This window comes from Uranotaenia lowii, chromosome 1, assembly GCF_029784155.1.
Source record: "Uranotaenia lowii strain MFRU-FL chromosome 1, ASM2978415v1, whole genome shotgun sequence".
Classification (NCBI taxonomy): domain Eukaryota; kingdom Metazoa; phylum Arthropoda; class Insecta; order Diptera; family Culicidae; genus Uranotaenia; species Uranotaenia lowii.
The window spans coordinates 11,942,718-11,964,109 of NC_073691.1; the positions used below are offsets into that span (position 1 = coordinate 11,942,718).

The following is a 21,392-nucleotide window of genomic DNA, read 5'->3' on the forward strand; positions in this document are numbered from 1 at the left end:
GAAAAGTCGATTTTTTTCTTCATGTTCTCAATATTTTAAATTTTTTTCTATAATGATTGAATTAAATAAAAACATATTGCATAAAGAGTCAATTTCTGAATGTTAAAACTATTTCAAAATTGCAGTGATAATCCATAATCAATTGCCATTGAAATAACCAAACTTTTACATTCAGCGTGGATTTTTTAACCTAAATCATGAAGCTGGATTTCTACTTCAAATTTTAAATATTATTGTGTAGATGAGCTAAAAACAGTAACTGCGATATAATTGGTGTGAATCCTGAAATCCAGCCTTGTTGGTAAAAAATTAGAAAAAATGTCTTTCAAATGTTCAACCTGAGCGATTGTCTTGTTCCCGAGAAAATAGTCGGAAATTACGGAATAGTTTTATCATCTGGTAAAAATTAAAACAGAGGTAAGTTTTTGGAGCCTGTGTTTAAAAAATTGATTCTGGAAATTAATTTCTGAACTCGATTTCAGATTTTGTCCTTCACCTGTAGTTTTAGAATTAGTGTTTTCAGTATTTTTCGAAAATTGAATGGATATCATTAGAGATGTATCGAATAGTGCGAACGGCCGAATACCAACTATTGGCCCTTTTCAAGTATTCGGGGAAACGAATATTCTGAACATGAAAAATTCTCAATAAGCTTTAAATGTGTTCAAAAGTACTGTCTGCATCACCGAATATTCTGCAAAAAAAAAAATACCACTGTGAGTAATATTTTAAAGTGATGATAGAACTGCAAAGCAAAAGTACTAATCAAAGCAGGTGAAAAACACTTTTTTTCGTGATTTGTATAGAATTTGAAGCATAACTGATATCAAGTTTCAACCAATAATCTAAGTTTCACATGTATTTAATGTAATTTATTTTTTACCATAAAATCCCCATAATTGATGTTTTTTAATAATTTTAATCATAATGTGGTCTCAAAAAAATTATATCGTAACCATTTCTTACTTAATTAACTTAATTTTGAAAGTTTGAAAATAAATAATAGATTTTTTTATAAAAACTATTGATCATTATTCAAATGGTTTAATTGTGATAACGGCTCAAATTGAAAGAGGCCCTTCAAGCCAAAGGGGTATAAAAGCATAAAAGCTAATGAAAGACGTAAAATATCACAGTAAATAAGCCTTGGGAAGAAAAATAAGTGATTTACTTTAAAAAATAGAAACTTATTTAGAGAAAACACATTTTTAATTTGATGTGTTTGGCAATTTTCCATTTATTTCTCTAAAATTTTTATTTTTATTTTTTCAAACGTAAAAGTATGTAGATTAAAATTCTTAATATCTGAAAATAGTTTGAATTATGAAAAACTGTTTTATATCAATAAATCAAAATCGATCATTTTTGCTACGTTGAGGCGAATACTATCAAATCTCATTTTTTTCAAAAACTTTCCAGAACAAGAAAATATTTTAAAAAAAAATATTCTGAAAATTGAATGCTACTTTTCAATTCAAATTGTCTAGACAGTTACGATATCTTCAATTCAGAGAACAATATGGGCGTTTAAGAATCTCTAATTGAGATGTATTCTGTAAATTGGAAATTGCAATACAAATTAAACCAAGAAATGAAAATGTTGTAGGCAACAAAAATCGAATCTGTCCAGGTGAATACTGGAGGAGGGTGGTGGGGATTGCCAAATGTCCACACGTTTGAACGGAGAGGGAGAAGGGGGTAAAAATCTCATTTTTCTGTCAACGTGGTATCTGGACAGCCCCAAAGGTTTTAACAGTTAAAGGCTCAAGTCTTTTTTTCTTTTAAAAAGAATCGAAACAAGTTTGCAGGTATTTATTGAATATACCGGTGGACATTATCAAAAAAAAAAATAATCAAATTATGGCTAAAATTTTAACGAAGATAGTATGAAATAACATTTTTACTAAATATCCAAAAAGCGAAAACAACTCATGAGCATTAAATATAACTTATCAGATAAGCGATACCTTGTTTGATGACAGAGATACGCAAGAAATTAAATTGCATGTTTCACATGATCCCAAACTTTTTGCCGATACATCATATTGGAGGTGAGCCCAAACTTTTGATCGATAACTTAAGTAGCTATTTTATTTGTTTAAAGCACTATGCAAATTTTTTAGCACAAAATTTAAAAAAATGTATTTTGACATTTATGAAAAAAGATTAAAATGCAACTCGAATTTTTAAATTCGGTCCACCCTACCCTGATCGGGTTGAAATATAAAGTGCGATTTTTTGGAAATTTTCCAACTTTACGCTAAGTTTAAGTCATATTAAGTTAAAATATACATTTTGCCAAAACATACGAAAATTGTTTTGATTTTCGAACATAGAATGAGCTCAAAAGAAATGCAATATGTCATCAGTTGACTGAAATATAATCAAACAAATTTTCTTGTTTTTGAGGGGGTGATCCCAAACTTTTGGCCGGTAGCGTATATGGTCAGCAAATTCTAATTCAACGCTGTACCTCAACAAAAGTTATTTGATGAAATTCGGTCCAGTTCGGTGCAATTCAGTTACAGCTGTTTTAGTTTGGCGAACCGACTTTTTTCAGTTTTAAGCTATTAAATGAATAATAAATTCTTTTATTGAAAAAACACCCCCACGAAGTGGAAAAATTTGAGAATTCGGAAGTACACCTACTATGAAAAGTTTATAGTTTTGATACAAAATCCAGCGTTTGCGAGTATTTCGTAACGGTTTTTTGCCGCTTGGGGGGGGGGTGATCACCCCGATCACCCCCCCCCCCCCCATAGGACCGCGCCTGGATGCATCAAATCTCTACTTGAAGCAGATGTAGTTTAAAAGTGCATGCAAAACGAAACGGAAATGCACAAAAACGTAAGTACGAAGAATGATTTTCTGTCACATTTTTTCAATTTTTTATGGAAGTTGTATGGACGGATTTTTTTTTGCAATTTGAAACTAAAATAGGCTTGGAAAGAAGTTTGTTGTTAATTATTGGGTACCTAATAGTGATATTCGGCCAGCACGGTCAAATACCGAATATTGATCTTTTCAACTATTCTGTGGAACAAATATTCAGTCGAACATTCTGTCGAAATTACAAGAAAAAGAAAGTGATTTTCCGATTTCATTCGATTTTATCTATCTAAATCAGGCTTACCAGATATTTTCAGAAAAAAGCGGGACATTTCAGGAAAAAAAGAGGGACACATTCGATAAAAGCAGGACATTAAGGAAACTCTTGGAAAAAAGCTTTACTGTATAGCCAAACTTATACGTATACCATCAGCCAAAGTTGTTCATAGAAAGTAAAATAAGGTATTTTTACGCAGATTTATTTTGTCAGATTTTGCTTGCATGGCTTCTATTTATTTACACGGTTTTTTGCCATGAGCATGGTAATTTTCCACGATTCTCGTGAATTAACACGTTATTTTTTAGATAAAATTTCAATTTGATACTGCGTAAAATTTTTTTTTTGTAATAATTAATTAAAATATAATTCATTTCATCATTTGTTTTAAAAATTTGAAAACTCAAGAAAACATTATTAAAGTATACAATGACAAGGACAATTGAATCGAAAATGGCTGTGTAAGATAAAAGACATTTTTACTAAGATTCCGTCAAAAATTTATTACACGGGGGAACAAAATTTTCGTTTATCTGAGTGACTAAGAACTTAAGAGCTAATTAAGACTTATTCAGGACGCTGATTCCAAATATGCAATTAGTTTTTTTCTTACAGCTTTTGTTTTTAAGATAATTTTGGAAAATAGGTAAAAACTCATTTGATCAATTCCTGGCAAAACTGTAGAACAATATAAAGATTTGAAAATTAAAGGTTTGAATTCGATGATTAGATATCCCGAAGATCGCTTGTCATTTTAACTTCTGAAAAAAAAGTTATAGAAGAAGAATTAAATCTTTGATATTTCTTAAATCAGAAGTTTGCAACTGTTTTGCAGTCTTCTACAAAATTCTTAATTAAGTTAAAATCATTGTTATAAAATATTCAAAGACTTTTTTAACAGTATCATAAATAGTTGATATTTCTCTGAATCTAGAATATTTAGACAAAATCTGAATCCAAGATATCCAAGAGAATAATAAATAGATTAAAAATCAGTGTTTTTTTTTTTAAGTTATCAATGATCGATTTTTTCCAAAATTAGAAAAATTCAAAATTTCCACACGCCATACCACTAAAACAAGAGCTAATTGACTAAATCGGAAAAATGATTCGAATTCAGGACGCCAAAATAATCTAATAACAATTATTAAAAAATAAGCACCAAACATGCTGTTCCCTAGTGTAATCATTTGGAAGCAGCTCAAACAATATTTTCTCCATACCAAAGTTATTTACATTGAAAAGTTGAACGTAGTCTAAGGACGCTTAACTGAATCAGAATCTTACTGTAACTTTAGAGTTATTCAGTATTGTCCTATATAAACTACTAGCTGATCCCATACGAACTCCGTTTCGCTTTCAACTTGGAATATGTCACGAACAGTTTGTATGAAAGTCAAAAGCCAAATATTTTCCAGATGCACTTTCGAATTAATTGTAAAGTAATAATTGCAAAAATATTTGACGAACACCTCTTCTGTTGTCTGCTACTTCATTTGAAATCAGAAATTGATTGTCCGTGCCGAAAAAAAAACGTGTAAAAATTTCGAGTCGATTGTCGCATAACAACGTAATTATTGACAAAAAGTTAAACTCCTTTTGGTGGCCTCTTATACAATCTTTGATATCTGAAGTCGATTGTCCGTCTCTGAAAACTACCGTTTGCAAATTTTCATCCCAATCCGATGCATAATAACGACGATATTTAAAAAATATTGATAGGTTAATATGGACGACCCCATTGCCGGCTCCTTATGCTGAATTCAATACCTGAAATCGATTGATCGGATAAGTGAATTCAATTGTTTGTCCCAAATAACTCCTTTGTGCCTATTTTCAACCCAATCCGATGTATAAAAACGGCAAGATGACTAAGATATTGAAAATTTTATATAGAGGACCCCTTTAGCCGGCCCCTTAGTTTGAATTTGATACCTCATTTTTTTACAAACATAATTTCTTGGGAAGCTTGAATAGATGTGGCCTAATAGTTTTATCTTCATAAGATTAAACTGCTTTTTTATCTTTTCCATCCCTTATCTAATGAAAATATCTGTTGAAGATTATCCCACTTTCAAATATGGATGATTTTGTTGAGCATGATGGAAACTCACTTTGCATGTGTTCAATTGCATGTGTGTATTTTTTTTCGCTTTTCAATCTCGCACTGTTTTATTATTAGTTTTTCTTAAATGTTGGAAGTTCTACTAATAGTTTTTTGAAGATATCGAAAACAAATCATCTCGAAAACACCATTTTTATATTATGAAAAAGGTTTTTTATGAGTTCTGTTTTTTTTTCATGGGCACAAACATCCCAGAATCGACCACATTGGTCATCAATGATCACTCAAAAGTTAGAAATTGGTCAGTAAAATCGAATTGTATAAAATAAAACTCAAACCTCAAATTTTATTATCTTATCAATTTTCTAATCCTCCATCAAAATTCCAATTGAAGCGTTAAAATCGCAGCCTTGAACTTATAACTTTATATCTAAAAAAAAATTCTTTCTCTATGAGGAGTTCCAAAAATATAAAAATGGTGGACCCTTAAAGCCCCCCAGCAGCGGTAAAGAGCACTTTGAAAGCCACTACTATTCTAGTCAATATATTCCTTACAGGCTAGTTGTATTTTTCAATCAAAATGTTGGCTTATAATTGTATGTATGTATGTATGTAGATAATCCACCATGGGTGCACGGATTCACCGCAGTTTCGCCAACGTATGCGCTAAATTGCATTCTTTAGATTATTAGTTCGGCCAATCTCCAATGCAAAATACCACATACCCGACACCATGGCTTCGTTTAAACTGTCATGTAATGAATGTATTTCGTGTATGTGTATGTCTTATTTGTAGAACAAGCAAACAGTTTCGCAACCGTATAAAATTCATAACATTTTCAGTGTTATAAATCTTTGACAGGTATTCCGCATGCGTGTAGATACCTGCCCAGCTGGCAACTGATTGGACGTTCTTATATAATATAGTCAACAAATGGAATATTTATACAACAGAATAACCTTACCTTTATACCCATCTTACCTCAAAATACTCTAAGCTTACCTTTGCTGTAACCGACCTTATTCAGTATCATAACCATACTTATTTCCATCTGATCTAAAATAACAAAATTTTATACTATTAAAAAATTGCGAAGCAAAATATTTGAACAAAATATCGAAAATGATAAATTCAGTTTAAGTACAAAAAAATAAGAACAGTGACCACGCCCTACAAATAATAATTCAGGGAAGTTATATTGTCAAAGTAAATGAATAAAAAAAATGTTATAATAAATGTTTACATTATGTTGGCGATGTACATGCTTTAGGAAATAATCAATTTAATTACAAGGAATTCAGAAGTTAATTGTGATATAAATAAAAAAAGTAAACAGTGAGACTCGAGGAAAGAGAATCTGCACAATTTTTACTGAAACTGCAGTAATAATAACTGGAACTATACATTCCATGAATATCTGAAAATGAATGAATATTTATGACTAAATAGAATCCGGTGCTGAAGTGCATATTTACGGCAATGTCTAAGTCGATAGCTTAAAATTGAATAACTCACCATATTTCATCATGAAAAATTAACTACAACATATTCCATACTAGGTAACGGTTGAATCGTTTTGTAACCTGCGACGAGTCGCATGTTGTTCCACCGACCCGTAACTCGCCGCTGCATCTAGAAACGCTCAGTTTAGACTTGTAAAAAATATTATAAGCCGGGATATTTTTTTATCTAGCAATTGGGTGAAAAGTATTTGAATTAAGTTTTATAAAAATATGATTGTTGTAGCAGAAATTTGGATTGTAATGAGTCCTTAAGTTGAGCATACTGAAGAAAAATGATTATTGGCATGGTTCTAAAAATTTGCACTTGTCAAATTTTTATTGGCTTTAATCATTTTCAAAAATCAATTAATGGATTCTCGTTTTTAAAATCTAGACAAAAAAATAGTCATTAGATGAAATACCAAAAATTTTGAATAGATTCTTAGCCACACTGTTTCCCAATCTTGAATTATTTCATTTCATTTTTCCCGCATATGAGGGAAAATATGGCGAATGGATTAACATGCGTTTACCGTACCGTAGTAGAGCCATTAGCTATTTTATGAATAGATTTGAATCGTGTCTTCGGTCACCCGAACAACATGCGGACCCGAATGAGGTATAACCGTCGCCTACTTGATTTGAATGAATTTTTCTATTAGCGAAAACTACGAGCCACCATCAAGTGATTAAAGGAAAGAGAGAGGAGAAATAAACTTCATATAGGATCTTATCTATGGTATCTGCATCCCACTTGCACCTGTGGGAACGTATACATGTATCCCATTCTTTGTGAGTCAATAACCTGATTCATATTACTAAAGCAGGGTAAAAGAGAGATAGTTAAATAGCAGCATGGAATTTCCTCGCCGGATTCCTTTCCGCAAGCGCCTACTCTGCTTCTGGGGAAATGAACTGGTAATTTCTCCTATCACCGCAACCGGGTTTCATAACCACTCATTATTAATTTATTTCCCGTAGCAAACTCCCACGTAGCACACAATTCAAACTTTATACTTCATCGACAAACCAAGGTAAATCATCATCCTTCATTTGATTTCTCAGTTTGAGATGGCCAGTGCTCGCCCACGCATTAATCAATCGATATACTGCTCTTTCTTTATTGCCATACCGGTCACATCAATTAGTTGGAACCCAAATTCATCGCGATCAATCGCAGCAAGCCGGTAGATTCTCATGCTCATGAATGAACACGTCGCGGAATGGAAAACTAAATGATGCCGGCCCTTACTTCTTTTGCACTTCTAATTTTTCACTAGACACATTTCACATCTACCATTTTTTATGCCAAGTCAACTGACGACACTCAAAGAAGTATTAAAATTGAAGCCATTGCCTGGCAGGCAAATATATCGCATCACACTTCAAAACCACCATCACTTTTTGTGATTCAAAAACTACCCCACACGTATCAACACCTGAGCTTTTTGGAGGCTCCTTTGCTTCAACGGAATCTATTCTTACAGATTTAATTGTGGACAAAAACACCAACTTTGTCACTTTATTCTTACATCGCTTTCACAATTACACAATTTCAAATCCTTTCCGTAGAATTCCGGTTCATAAGAGAGATTTTAGACACTTTCCCCGCGCAAATTTCACGAACTCGGCTTAGCGAGAGAAACACGACCGCACCCGATAAAGGCTAATGAATGAATCTCAAAATGTTGGCTTATAATTGTATCCAAATATTTCGTACCGGTAGCACGTGCTTTGAACAGTAGAAGGTACAAAAAACACCCGCCAAAATTTTCACTTTCAAATTTTTAATGCTCAGCAAGCTTCGATTTGCTATCCAGTACATGTGAGCTCTGGATGGTCGTTTCTAATAGCCTGCCCATAGTGATGGTGAAAATAATCCCGCCAAAGAAACAAACAGAAACGAAAGTCGGTTCAAAAAATGGGTGCCATGACTTTTGGTTCGTGGGAATAAAACCGTTGTTGTATGGACGACCCCCTTCAAAAGGGGTCATCCGAAAATCTAAAAACATTTTTCATCATTCCTGGTCCTAATGAGCACGCATGCCAAATTTCAGCTCTCTAGCTCCTAAGGCAGCTGAGCCTATTGAAGACAAACATACAAACGAACAAACGGAAATTACTTTTTATATACATATATAGATGAAAAATTGGCTTGTTTAGAGTATTTTAAAGATTTTCCTTGTTGTACCAATGAATTGAAATTTGAGCAAAACTTTTTTTGCTGTATAAGTCAGTGAACTTTGTAAAAGTTTTCCAAGAAAAAAAAAAGCGGGACATTTTGAGGAAAAAGCGAGACAGGGGGACATCCAGCAAAAAAGTGGGACATGGCTCGCTTTTCCGGGACGGATGGCAACCCTAATCTAAATGCCGACTCATTTTTTTAAGTCGATTTTTTGTATGATAGCTATTTTTGCTTAAAAAATGTTTGAATAAAAAAATCGATTGAATTTTTTTTTAATTTTTGGATTATTACATTGGTAGTTTCTAGTTTAAAACGCAACTTTTGAAAATACGCACTAAAGTCTGCTTCATTTAATATTGGAACAAATTCTTTTGCTCATTGTGGCGCTTCTAGTGGACGGATTTGGAAAATTTTTTCACCCACGTGTCGGGAAATTCATTACCTTTCACCATGTATTTATGTCATAACACCAAACGATAGCATTTTGTAAACAACCGCCATGGAAGCCGAACGGAGAGATCAAATTGTGCACAGTTTTCTTACGAGTACGAGTACGAGAATTTCTTCGAAACAGCAATGAATAATTTTTTTAATTTTTTTTTTATGAAAGAGTAAAGAAAATGCTACATTTGTATGAAAAACAAATTATGAATTCGTTAATAAATGACTGAACTACACGCAATTGTTTGTGTTCCAATATTAAATGAAGCAGACTTTACATCCGTCGAACTTGGTCAGCACTTGGTCGTACAGCTTTCGAGCACGGATTCTGGCCACATTGTTCTGCTTAAGCGTCCGATTTGGCTGTTTGCTGGCTCGGAATGACCTTATTCCTTCCCGGAGACGAATTCGTCGCACCGTACTATGAGCGGCCTGGAACTTATTGGCCAAATCGCGGTCTGAAAGATTGGGATTCCTCTTGACGGCCTTGATGACTTTCCCACGCAGTTTCCGGTCGACAGTTCCACTCCGACGCTTCGAATACGGCTTCCGAGCCGTCGTCAATGTTTCCTTGTACTGCTTGATAACACGCCATACGGTATTTCTGGGCATTTTAAGCTGTTTAGCTAGCTTCGATGCCGACAACAATGGATTTTCAAGAAAACTGTGCACAATTTGATCTCTCCGTTCGGCTTCCATGGCGGTTGTTTACAAAATGCTATCGTTTGGTGTTATGACATAAATACATGGTGAAAGGTAATGAATTTCCCGACACGTGGGTGAAAAAAGTTTCCAAATCCGTCCACTAGGAGCGCCACAATGAGCAAAAGAATTTGTTCCAATATTAAATGAAGCAGATTTAAAATCATAATAATAGTAAGTCTAATTTGCAGAATGAAGCCTTAAGAAACAAAATAGAGAATAAGTTTTCATTGATTTTAAAATTTTGAATATTTGCTCAAGAGTCTGGTCGATTAAGATTAATTGATTAGAGCATAGAACGATAATTTAAGAAGCCTTCAATTAAAAAAAACTTATTCTATGCTCAATTTAAATAGGCTTAATCTACCAAACTCTTCACCATATTCAAAGATGTCAACCATCCATGAAAATATATCAAGTTTTTAAAAGTGATAGTGAGAGATCAATTTTCAGCGGTTCTTGCAAATCCAATCCTTATTTAAGATTTCGGATTTAATTTTCAATTTGACTTTTGATTTAGCTGCAATATCCAAAATGTCCAGAAATATACAGACAAAATATGGAATTCCCTGCATAATTTGTCATGTGAAGATTGCATGTTTCTTTTTTTAATTTTTTTTAATTTTTTAGTTTTTTATTTTTAAGTATTTTTTATTTTTTTTTTTTATTTTTATTAACTGCAATATTCAAAATGTTAAACAATATACCGACAAAATATCGAATTTCCTGCATAATTTGTCACGTGAAGATTACATGTTTATTTTATCAGCAAATGTTTTTCATTTTGATGTTTTTTTTAATATCAAAATCAGGGGTTTTCATACGACAAAACTGCCAAAATTAACTCAAATCGTTCTTTATATGTGTCATTTTCATCTGAAAGTAGTAATTTTTCTGTCTTTCTTCTAGAGACTTTCAGCCTTTGACTAGTTCGTATCTGCGATCTTTTTTATACTCCGAAGGGATTACAATTTTCGTATTTTTGTTACATTGTTTCATTTCGTTATATTTGTGTACATTTTACGATCGAAGACTCAAAAAGTTTCGTTAAGCTAGATTTAAGAGTTGAGGGAATCAATCCCTGAACCTCTGGCTTATAAACCAGACATATAAGATGGTAAGCTAAACGACCACCCCAAGTTGTAAATTGAATTAGCTATCAATATGATAAGTCTGCAGTCATTTGCGATTTGGATTTCGAAACAGAATAATAATTTGGATATTTTTATCTTGAATGTCAAACTTATTCACGAGCTGAATCTGAACTTGAATTTTGCATATTGATATTGAACATGCATTCAAAATTTGAATTTCGAATCTGTTCCCGGATTTCAATACGATTTCTGAATCTGTATTCCAGATCAGAATTTCAAATATGAGTCAAGATCTCCCCAATCATTAATTTGTAATAAAAATTTTGAAGTTTTGGTTTTCAATGTGGATCAATCATTCATTTTTTTTTGTTCAATCCGACTTGTGTAACTGAATTTCATTTTAAATTTCAAATAACGAATTTGGTTCTGAGTTTTCAGTTTTGGATCGCCCATTTGAAGCATTGATGTTTAAATTCTATCTAATTATTGAAAAAAGAAAACATGTTCAACAATAAAATGAATCATATCGTGGTATAAAATTTCTTTTGTTGAAAAGTTTGTTGGAAATTGTTTAAAATTTTTATGGTTTGTGCCATTAGACTGAGTCGATTTGGGGTTATATTTGAATTTTTCAAACCCTGGGCCTAAAAAGCATCGTTTTTACTGCAAATTCATCCATGATTTTTTGCAGAATTTTTAAGTAACGTTTACATGAGTAATTTCGATCTTTTAGGTTTGTATGGGATGATTCAATATTTTGTACTGAAAAATCAACATTATTTTTTTTCTTCAGTGGAACCGAGCCTGCTCATGGTTTTGGTGCCAATTTTTAAATTCTCTAAAGGAAACTTTCCGCTGAACAATTTTGTGGAAGACCGTAACTTCGTATATTATTAGAAAAAAAGTTATTAGCTGTTTAACAGGGATGTGTCTTTTGACATTGAAGAACAATAAATTCAATTGACACCACTGCTTGCTCCCTTCGAAGTATGGCATAAAAATTATTCATGCAATACCTCGCTTCGCACCCAGCACTGGTGTCAATTGAATTTATTGTTTATCATTGCCAAAAGACATACCCCTGTTAAACAGCAAATAACTTTTTTTTCTAACTTTTTAGACACGAAGTTACGGTCTTCGACAAAGTTGTTCAGCGGAAAATTTCCTTAAGAGAATTAAAAAATTGGCACAAAAACCATTAGCAGGCTCGGTTCAACTGAAGAAACAAAAATAATGCTGATTTTTCAGTACAAAATATTGAATTTTCCCATACAAACCTAAAAGTTCAAATTTACTCATGTAAACGTCACTTAAAAATTCTGCCAAAATCATGGATGAATTTGTGACCCCAGGTTTTGAGAAATTCAAAAATGACCCTCAATCGAGCCTATTCTGATAAAATTAATTTGTAAGGGAGCCCCTTCCTAAAAGCCGGAGGATTCTAAAACTATTAGAGAAACCATTTTCGGTTTCGAAACCTCATATACCAAATTTCTCGACGATCGGACCAGCAGTTTGTGAATTTTCAGAAAGCTTACAGACAGACAGATGAAAAAACACTTCTATATTATATATATATTTTAAGTCTGTAGAACATTTTCCTAACGGGGAAACTTTTTTTCATTTTTAGTATGCTATAAAATTTTTTTCGATTAGGAAGTTTCCACCTTATGCTTGGAACATGACCCGCCCTAGAGCACTCATCAAAGCTATCACAATTGCGTGAAATTGGGCTGGGAGAATGGGGGGATGATTGTGTAAATTGTTTCTGCCATTCTTTTGAGAATGGCAAATTCAAATCAAAGCCCATTTCCACGACTTGTTGACTGGCTGGTTGGATGGTTGTCTGGGGAAAAGGAAGCGGAAGATCTTCCCGGTTGGGTATTCCTCGTTTCTTCCTGATCAAATTGTTTCTCTTTGTGTTGAGGTTGGAGAAAAGGGAGGAAGCGTTCAATTTTCATCGAGATGTTGCGCTCCTTTGATGTTTCGAACTGCTCGCTTCGCTGATCATTCATTCGTTTAGTCACGTTTTTTTTTCATCGAGGCACGAGGCTCGACTCAACTGGATACCGGTCCGGTTTATACTTTCAAGCTTGCGTTACAAGAACAAGAAGTACTGTACTAATCATCGAAAGGGTTGCCTTTTAGATTTCAACCGATTGGCTTTGGCTTTGTTTCGAATTGCTGATAACTTTTAACTGCTTCGTCACGGAAAGCTTGATGCTTTCAAGGAATCAATCAGGTGGAATTAATCGATTTAATTCTGCGCTGATGGACGACTTCAACGTTTTTATGAAACCAAGCAAACTATTAAAAATATGTTTATTTAAAAAAACTGATAAATTTTCTTTCCTTTTATTTACAGGTATGACCAAAACATAAATAAGGTTCTAATATCTCGATTTTGATGTGAGTAAAATAAAGATTTCTTATTTGAAACACTTTTCAGATTCTAAAATAAAATGTCCAATCAAATTTTGGACTCAACTTCAAAAACATAAAATTTTAAAAACTTTTTTTCTATTTCTAACGCAGTTGAAACATCTAACAAATCCGTTTAGTTTTTATCCCAAAACTACCCGCTGAGAAAGCCGCCTCGTAAAGTTCCGCAAAGATTTCCCATAAATCCACATTTACTCATACCATAAAAGTGTCACCATCATTGTTGCAGTGACAGTAATTGAAATCTCATTCATCACATCGGAGTCTCCCTTTTCCGCCAACCCATTGATCCCCATCCATTCATGGAGTTGTCGTAGTAAAGCCGGAAACCAGGAAAACCACCATGGGTAGAATCTACCACAAGGCCAATCAGTCCAATCTTTTCGATCCACTTCCGCCTTTTGTGAACGAGCAGATATCTTTGTCATTTTGGTTCGTTTTTTGTCGTTTTTCTCTCTCTAGTCCCCATAAAAAGTAATAGCTTAGTAAAAGGAAAGCTAACAAAAATCTGCCATAGAAAATGGTATCAATGAACGAACGTACTATAAATGGAGGATGGGAGAAAACTATCTCCAAAACGTTAACAGACTGTTCTGGTTTATTTTTATTCCGTTGGTGGTTTTTCTCCTTGTCCCCGGGACCATGTGCTTTGCTAGCTAGGAGGATTGAGCGCGTAAAAGAAGTGTAGTAAATACTGTTGTGCGCTACTAAAAGGTTTTACGGTCCCATTCCGGGGTGTTTGCCATCATATGCTGCTGAGCTGAGGCTCAGCTAAAAAAAAAGATGCAGAAAAAAATGTCACTACAAAAACCCAAACCTCCTAGAGAGACCACACAATTTTACCGCTGCCGAAAAAAAAAAATCGTGGGAGGATGTCGTTGTCATCCTCGGTGGCATCAAAGATCTGAGCTGTGGTGATAAGACGTGTACTCTCTACGTCAACTTTTGCTCCTAAGAGGAAAAAAAGGGTGGATGGGTGAATGGTTGCGTTCTTTCCTCACCGCACAAAATAGACGGATTATACTCGCTCTCTATACGGCTCATTCAATCAGACTTGTTCTACATTTGGCGAATGGCAGAGTGAACAGAGCTATCATGGCAAAGCTTGTAGTGATACTGAGAATTTATACGACGAACCTATCTAGTCTACTCTATGACAGCTGATTGGTAGCGAATTACTGGGAAGTAATTTCCATCAAGCCATTCTGCGATTTGAACCTACCATTCACGAAGGAATAATTCACCGGTAGCATTTTCTTGTCAATAGGTCTTAGAGCTAGAATTCAATAATTTTTAGCACTAGTTTAAATCGCTAAACTTTATTTCTAGTAGCATTTGACACATTCCACGCGCTTGTACCGCTCATGATTTTTATCCGTTCGCGTATCAAAAAAATCTCAAAATTGTCTATAATTTTGATAATTCAAATCACACAAAACCACCGGAAAAAAGAGAAATTTTTTTTACACATGTTTTAGATGATTTTGAAAATAATTTTGTTTGCTGAAAAAAGTGGTGTTTTTGACAATTTTCACAAAATCATTAATTTTAATATATGAATGATTTTTTTTGGAAATATTTTTAGTATGTACAGAAGCACGGCTTCATTTTGTAGAAAAAATAATTTGTTTATATCCAATGTAGTTGGTTTTACAGCATTTCTTTCAAAACAACCGGGCTATATTTAGTAACAAATTTATATTTCAGTTCAAAATTAAATATTTAATACTGGACGTGCATATAATAAGCAATAAAATCATTTTTTTTTCCAATTTTTTAATAAGGGATTTATTTACTTTCAATAACATGATTTTTTTTATTTATTCCAACGCCGGCTCAGGAGTGGCAGTTTTATGCCAAAGTGTTGATCGTCCGCCACCTGAAAAAAAAGATTTGATAAGTATCTTTCATGGAATATCACCTATCCAATATAAACTCACCCTTGACTTGATGTTTGGTTGCTAGAATGTAGAGGAAAATAAAAATATTTATATTTATCTAACCAAATTTCGTAAAATAGAGTCTCACCTTGCTTCAGCGTACGAAAACAAACAGATTCCAATTTGACAACTCGATTGCTGATTTTCCAGCAAACTAGATCAATTGCTGGAAAGTCCAGCAATTTGAAATCCGATTGCTGGTTATTCAGCAAAAATGACTAGAACACGACCGAATGCTGAAAAATCCAGCAATTAGAAAACCGATTGCTGGTTTCCAGCAAAAATTTGGATTGCTGAACGTTTTCAGCAATTTTTTTTGCTGGAAATCGAGGCAAAAATTTACTGTGTACTTACAAGGACGTTTGTTATCCGCGTACGTTTGGACAAACCGAAGTAAAATATGGAAAAAACAAATACATCTCCGAAATCTTGTTTAATGCAGTGGTTCAGATCGAAGGTGAAAAAGTGGTGCTCATAAAAAGAAAGGATTTTGTGGGAAAGTGTATTTGCAATGCAAATGTGGTTTCTAATTCGTGTTCACTGGAGAGTTACCGAGGAATTGTTCCTAAGAAGAAGCGGACACACGATAAGTATTTTTGGAAACAAATAATAACATAAATTTATTAATTTATTTAATTTTCCATAATTGCGAAATATGATTTAATTTTGCCATTGCCTACGATGAACTATATTATCGATCATTGTTTAAATTATAAGGGTAAATTAAAAAACCTTTCGAGCTCAAACAGACCTCGGAAGGTTTTATCTTCTATTAATATTTTCCATTTCTCTTTTTTTATTTTCAAGAGCGAGTAAAGGCGCTTTATCCTTGGTCGATGACCAGATATGATTGTACACTGAAATCCAAAACAGAAAAAATAAGTTAAGAATTCTTCAAAATGTTTCTTTCCTAAAGTTTTGTGATTTCTGTGTACTAAATAAATCATTTCCAGCCCCTCTAGAATGGTCCTGGTGATTGGCGAAGTTTCCTTAAATTACACATGGTTTCTTCATCAAGGAGCATTTTTCTTAGCATGCTTCCAACGATAATGCCCATTTGAAACGTATGGTACTGGTGGTCCACGTTTCTTCCTGTTCCTGTGTTCCGGATGTCTCTGCGTTCTCTGCTCCATGGTAGGCCCAACCGCATTATGTTTTCGATAATTTTAATGTTTTTATGTTAAAATCATCAAAAACATGATTAAAGACAAGAAGAATATTTACACGCTTGTATTATTCTTTGGGACTCAGACATAAGTTCTGGCTGTGGAAGTACGATTAGTGATTAGTGATTAGTGATATCCAATGTAGTTGATTTTAAAAGCGAACAAAAACAGTCGCAAATGAGTGAATTCACGTCACAAAAAAGGGAAGTTTTTAATTTTACAAGAAAACTCTGACTTTTTTTTTAAATAAAAAAATGAGATTTTCTTTGAAAATGATAAGACGATTCTAAAACTCTAAAATTTATAGAAATCGGTTGGAATCCAGCTGAGTTAAAACAGCGCGAATGAGTGAATTCACGTCACAAAATTTGATTTTTTGTTAAATTGTATATGAAAAATGTGCTCTGAAAGCTGTTTTGACCCTCCAGATGGTCGGATTTTTACAAATCGAGCATAATTTAGTTGATTTTTTTTTAATAAGTTCATTATTTTCAAATAAAAATACAAAAAGATTTTAACATATTATCCCTCAATATGTTGCTATTCAAGTGCCAATCAAAATAAGGTAAAAGTTAGGTGCAGATACTGAAAATTTATGATTGTAAAAGTCGGAACAACAAAATATCGTTTTGAAAGTGTACATAAAATTTGAAGACTCCAAAGAATGGTTCAGTATAACCACAGTATAACTTGATATTTCGTGACGTGAATTCAGTCAACTACCCTGTTCTGTTTGAACTGAGTGAATTCACGTCACAACTTCAAATAAGCATAACTTCGTTCATTGTAGCTCAATCGAGAAGCTCTGTACATCAAATTGTGGGTACCGTAATCCGGGGTAAGATTGATCACTTTTTGCAATATATCTCGATTATTTTTTCTGTAAAGGGGAATGTGGCATGTTTTATATTTTTAAAACCAGTACTGAACTCCTATGAACGTAAAATATGGATGCAGAAATTTATTATACTACTTTAAATTTGATTTAAAAATCGTTTTCGTCTCTGTTCAGAATTTGATGCTTTGGGAAGACATTGATCAGTCTCTATTCTAACGGTTTTAACGAAGTTTCTTGATCATAAAGGATACAAAACACCTTCATAATATCTACATATGCTAATTTATCAATTTCACCTTGATTTTTAACGATTTATTTAAAAAACATTTCTTATCGAAAAAATAACTAATATGCTGCCTACATTAAGGGGCAAAAATTATAATAATTGCTAAATAGTTTTAAGCTTCAAATAACAAATTAAATTTTACCTCCACACATTCCCCTAGACCCTTCCACTATTTCCATTTTCATTTTTTCTTCAAAGTTTACGATTTGATAGGGTTCCTATCCATTTGTCCAATAAAGGGTTATTCTTCGAAATGTTCTTATTTTTTGAATATCAAAAATTTATCATTAAATGACTATCAAAATAGCACCAAAACTGTACTGTACAAAGAAAAAAAGTTGTTCTTACACATGAAACAATTCGTTTGCTTCTAAATGGTTTTTGGTATCATCAGGAGAGCTGTTTTTTGTGAGCCTTGGAAAAATAGATATTTTAAGATTTTGAAATAAGATTTTTACTAATTGAAAAAAAATTTCAGATTCAAACCAAATTTTTCCTATTTGATACTCAACTAATAGACTTTCAAACGTTGAAAACAGTTTTCAAAAATTCGAACTATAGACTGAGTAATTGATGATAATGCGGAAAAGTTTATTGTTGATCAAATTTACCCCGGTGATCAAAGTTACCCCGTTTTACGGTAATTGTTTTCTTTACAACTCATTCGAAAACACCGATATTCTATTTCCACAGAGAGAACAGGAAACCAAAGATGTATGTACTAAAGTCCGAAATGGTTAATTCTAGCGTGAATTCACGTCACAAAAGTAATTAATCACAACAGAAACAACTTAAATTTTAAAATGAACAAATTAGATTCATTTTGAAGAAAATTCAATTTGCGACCGTTTGCTACAATTTTTTTAATTTTCAAGTAAATTGGTTGACTTCTAGAATGATAACAGTGCAGAAAAGTCCGGAAAAGCGATTTCACGTCACGGTGGAACGTGTCTTTTGCAAAAAATATTGTTGAAACTAACTTACCGAAAAACAACACTAATTAACTTAAATTAATTCTAGTTGTGACATATTTTTACCAAAATGTTCAGAATCATCGACATCATTTAGAGCATGGGTGACCAAGAGTTTTAGCAAAATGGCCTTATTTTGATGCTAGCAGACAGTAGAAATGAATTTCTTTCTGAAAATTTCGAACCAGAGATTCGCCTGTGGAACATTGAAATAAAAATATGTTTGCATTTTTTCGGGGGTCTTTTCTGCTGTTCACTAGTTTCAAAACAAGGCAATTCAGGGGAAAAGCTTGGTCACCGATTATCTAAAGGATAGGGAGAATTTAAAAGATGTTATTTACCACCGATGTTCTTATTTCAGCAAACCGTATTACAGAATGGCCGTAGGAAGAATTGTTTTAAGGCAGTTTTGATAGCAATTTATTTATTTATTTTTGATGCACCGTGTATCAAAATTAACTGCAACTAAAGTTAGAATGATCATGTTTAGAATTTGATAATTAAGCAGGATTGGTTTTTTGAAATTTAGAGGTTTCAAAAGTATCGTAAACGGAGGGAACTTTGATCACCGGGGTAACTTTGATCAACATGAAATTTTTGCAGATAATCATCATTAACTAAGCGAAAAGTTAAAATTTTTGAAAATTGTTTTCTACTTTTTTTTGTAGAGAAATAAATCCAACTTAGATGAAATTTCAGGGACTAGATAAGAGAAAATCGATGTTGAAAAACATGCGAAAAAAAAATTCGCCTTGTCTCCCGGTGAGACTTGAACCCACATCTTGCGCCTCTCCGGGGCCCATGTATTAACATTCTACTACACGAGACCAACCTGGCGTGTGAATATTATACTGGTTGAGTGTCGATGTCTATCGGAATGAAGGGAATAGTTCGCCCATGTGATCATAATCATTTTTCTTGGTCTATTATGATCACATGGGAGAACTATTCCCTTCATTCCGATAGACATCGACACTCAACCAGTATAATATTCATACGCCAGGTTGGTCTCCTGTAGTAGAATGTTAATACATGGGCCCCGGAGAGGCGCAAGATGTGGGTTCAAGTCTCACCGGGAGACAAGGCGAATTTTTTTTTCGCATGTTTTTCAACATCGATTTTCTCTTATCTAGTCCCTGAAATTTCATCTAAGTTGGATTCATTTCTCTACAAAAAAAAAAAAGTTTCGCTGACTGAATGTTTGAGTCAAGACCCATCTCTGGGTCGCAATTTATAAATTGTTTTCTACCTTTGAAAGTCCAAAAATTGAGTTACAAATAAGCTTTATTTGGTTTGTATAAGAGGATTTTGAAATAACCTAAAATGTAATTTTAAAAACTTAAAATATCTGGCTTTTCAAAAGCTCACAAACGAACATCTCTCCTGATCAGATTTAAGTATTTAGGAGCAAATAGGTTATTTTATGTGAAAGTTGAACTTTTTTCTTTGTTAAGGTTTAGTTTAAGTGTTATTTGTATGGTCATTTGGTGATCATTTTTTGATATTGAAAAAAAAGTGGTTTTCCTTGAGAAAGCCCGTATTGTAAAAATGGCTAAAACCCTATCAAATGTTTAAATTTGAAGAAGAAAAGAACATGGGAACAGTGCGAAGACCTAGGGAATTGCATGAAGGCAAAATTTCATTTGTTTTTGAGACCAAAAAAATTAGAAATCTTTATATTTTTACCCCTAGATGTATGCAGCAATATTGTCCATCATTTGAAAATAAATGTTTTGGAAGAAAAAACCTAGAAAAAATTAGTTTAGTCCTAACAAAAATTACTGTTAATAATATTTATGCTTTCTGTGCTAAATGGCACCAAAACAATAATTTTGAAGATGTTGAGGTACTTAAAAACCATAGTGATCAAAGTTACCCCGAAACTCGAAATCTGGTTTTGTAACAAACATTTAATTATAACCACCAATCAAGGTGGCCGAAATCACAGAAAAATCAGTATTATCACAGAATTTTGAGCAAAATATCGTAACAGAATCTGTGTCACAGATCACAGAATTCACAGATTTTCAAAATTTGAACAGATTTCCAAAATTAAAAATATTTTCTATCGCTTTCGACATTTTATTTCTGACTCTGAATCTTGAAAATATGAAAACAAGGAAATGAACATTGATTTTTTTTTCTATTAAAAATGTAAGTAATTTCTTATTTGTTGATGTTTGACATGATTTTCCAATGAACTTCATAGAAATAGCGTCACAGAAAACCATCACAGAATTTTAGGTTCAAATCACAGAATTCGAGAATTTTTTTTGTCAAAAACACAGAATATTTTTCGGTGACCTTGTCACCAATGCCTATTAAATTTACTGCAATCAATGATCATGTTTCATACTCCTCACCTCAGTAAGTGTTTTAAAACTTTAAGGTATTACGAAAAAGCAACCCCTTCCTTTATTTTTCATCTCAAATTCAAGTACCTTTCGCCAACCAATACTACGTTTTATGATTTCTAAATTAATAAACTGATCCGGTAGTTGCACACGGTAATATCAATTTTTCGAAAAATGAGGCACATTAAAAGCAATTTATGAACCGGTTTCCTTGACGGAAGCTGCCGGTAATTCCTCATGATACTTGCCTGTGTCCGTGCAAGAGTGCAGATGCAAGGTGATCCACGATCCAGCTCCAG

General features: G+C 33.2%; 1 protein-coding gene across 1 annotated transcript in view; it reads left to right on the forward strand.

Moving 5' to 3' along the window:
• LOC129740665 (glutamate receptor ionotropic, kainate 1-like) overlaps positions 1–13,510 on the forward strand; it is a 179,131-nt gene extending 165,621 nt beyond the window's left edge. The window contains exon 4 of the mRNA XM_055732408.1: positions 13,462–13,510. Within this exon, the coding sequence (XP_055588383.1) occupies positions 13,462–13,467 (6 nt within the window). The 3' untranslated portion in view covers positions 13,468–13,510. The remainder of the gene's footprint in view (positions 1–13,461) is intronic.
• Positions 13,511–21,392: the final 7,882 nt, after the last annotated feature.